Here is an 898-nt window from a genome sequence, read left to right on the forward strand (position 1 = left end):
CTGAGCTATATTCCCGGCCCTTATTTTACTTTTTGTCTTTTTTTTCTTAGACAGCGTCTTGTGTAGTTCAGGCTGTTCTTGAACTAGCTAATGTAGCCCAGGCTGGCCTCGAACTCACAATGACCCCCTCCTGCCTCAGCACGCTGGGACTACAGGCTTGTGCCACCAAGCCCAGCCTTTTTTGTCTGAGACAGTTTCGCTATGCAGCTCAGGCTGGCCTTAAACTCACTTTGTAGCCCAGGCTGGCCTCGAACTCGCAGCGAACCTCCTGCCTCAGCCTCCCTTTCTGGGATTACAGGTGTGCGCCACTACGCCCAGCCTGAAATGCCATATTTTAATTGAAAAGACATTTACTGAGCATATGTGAGCAAGGTTCACACACCCCGTTCGATCCTCACATCACCACCGCGCACCACAAGGCAGTCACGGTTACACTCTCTGCTTTTCAGATTAAAACATTAATTCTTGGAGAGGTTGAAAGCCTAGTCCCAAATCCCGTGGAGTGGCGGGACTTCCCGGCTGGGCCGCGGGGCTCCAAGGGACGCAGACAGCTGCGCCGGCCTCTCCGCCCGTAGGTGGAGCAGTTTTCCAGGCCTCGCCCGCCGCCGGAACTAACTTTCCAGCCGAGGCCAGGATGGGGCCGCTCCGCGCCTTCCCGGCCTGCGCCCCGATGCTGCGCGCCCTGCGTCTCCCGTGCCCCTGGGGGCACCTGGGGGCCCGCGGCTGCGCCTCCGACGGCACCGCTGGGGGCTGCGAGATCCAAGTGCGCGCCCTGGCGGGATCCGACCAAGGTAAAAGCCCGTCCCAGGGCGGCCCGGGAAGGGCTGGAGCAGCACGGCCCGACAGACCGGGGCCGGCGGTGAGGCGGGCGGGCCCCGCGCCCGAGCTTCGGCAGGGC

General features: G+C 61.7%; 1 protein-coding gene across 2 annotated transcripts in view; it reads left to right on the plus strand.

Moving 5' to 3' along the window:
* The first annotated feature begins 334 nt into the window (after nucleotides 1-334).
* Nucleotides 335-898, plus strand: part of Echdc2 (enoyl CoA hydratase domain containing 2) — a 16,473-nt gene continuing 15,909 nt past the window's right edge. The window contains exon 1 of one of the 2 annotated variants that reach the window (XM_005398567.2): nucleotides 335-791. In XM_005398567.2, coding sequence (XP_005398624.1) covers nucleotides 635-791 — 157 coding nt within the window. In that variant the 5' untranslated portion in view covers nucleotides 335-634. The remainder of the gene's footprint in view (nucleotides 792-898) is intronic. The other variant, XM_013521720.1, reaches the window with a different exon arrangement.

Source organism: Chinchilla lanigera, unplaced genomic scaffold, assembly GCF_000276665.1.
Source record: "Chinchilla lanigera isolate Chin_1 unplaced genomic scaffold, ChiLan1.0 scaffold00063, whole genome shotgun sequence".
Classification (NCBI taxonomy): domain Eukaryota; kingdom Metazoa; phylum Chordata; class Mammalia; order Rodentia; family Chinchillidae; genus Chinchilla; species Chinchilla lanigera.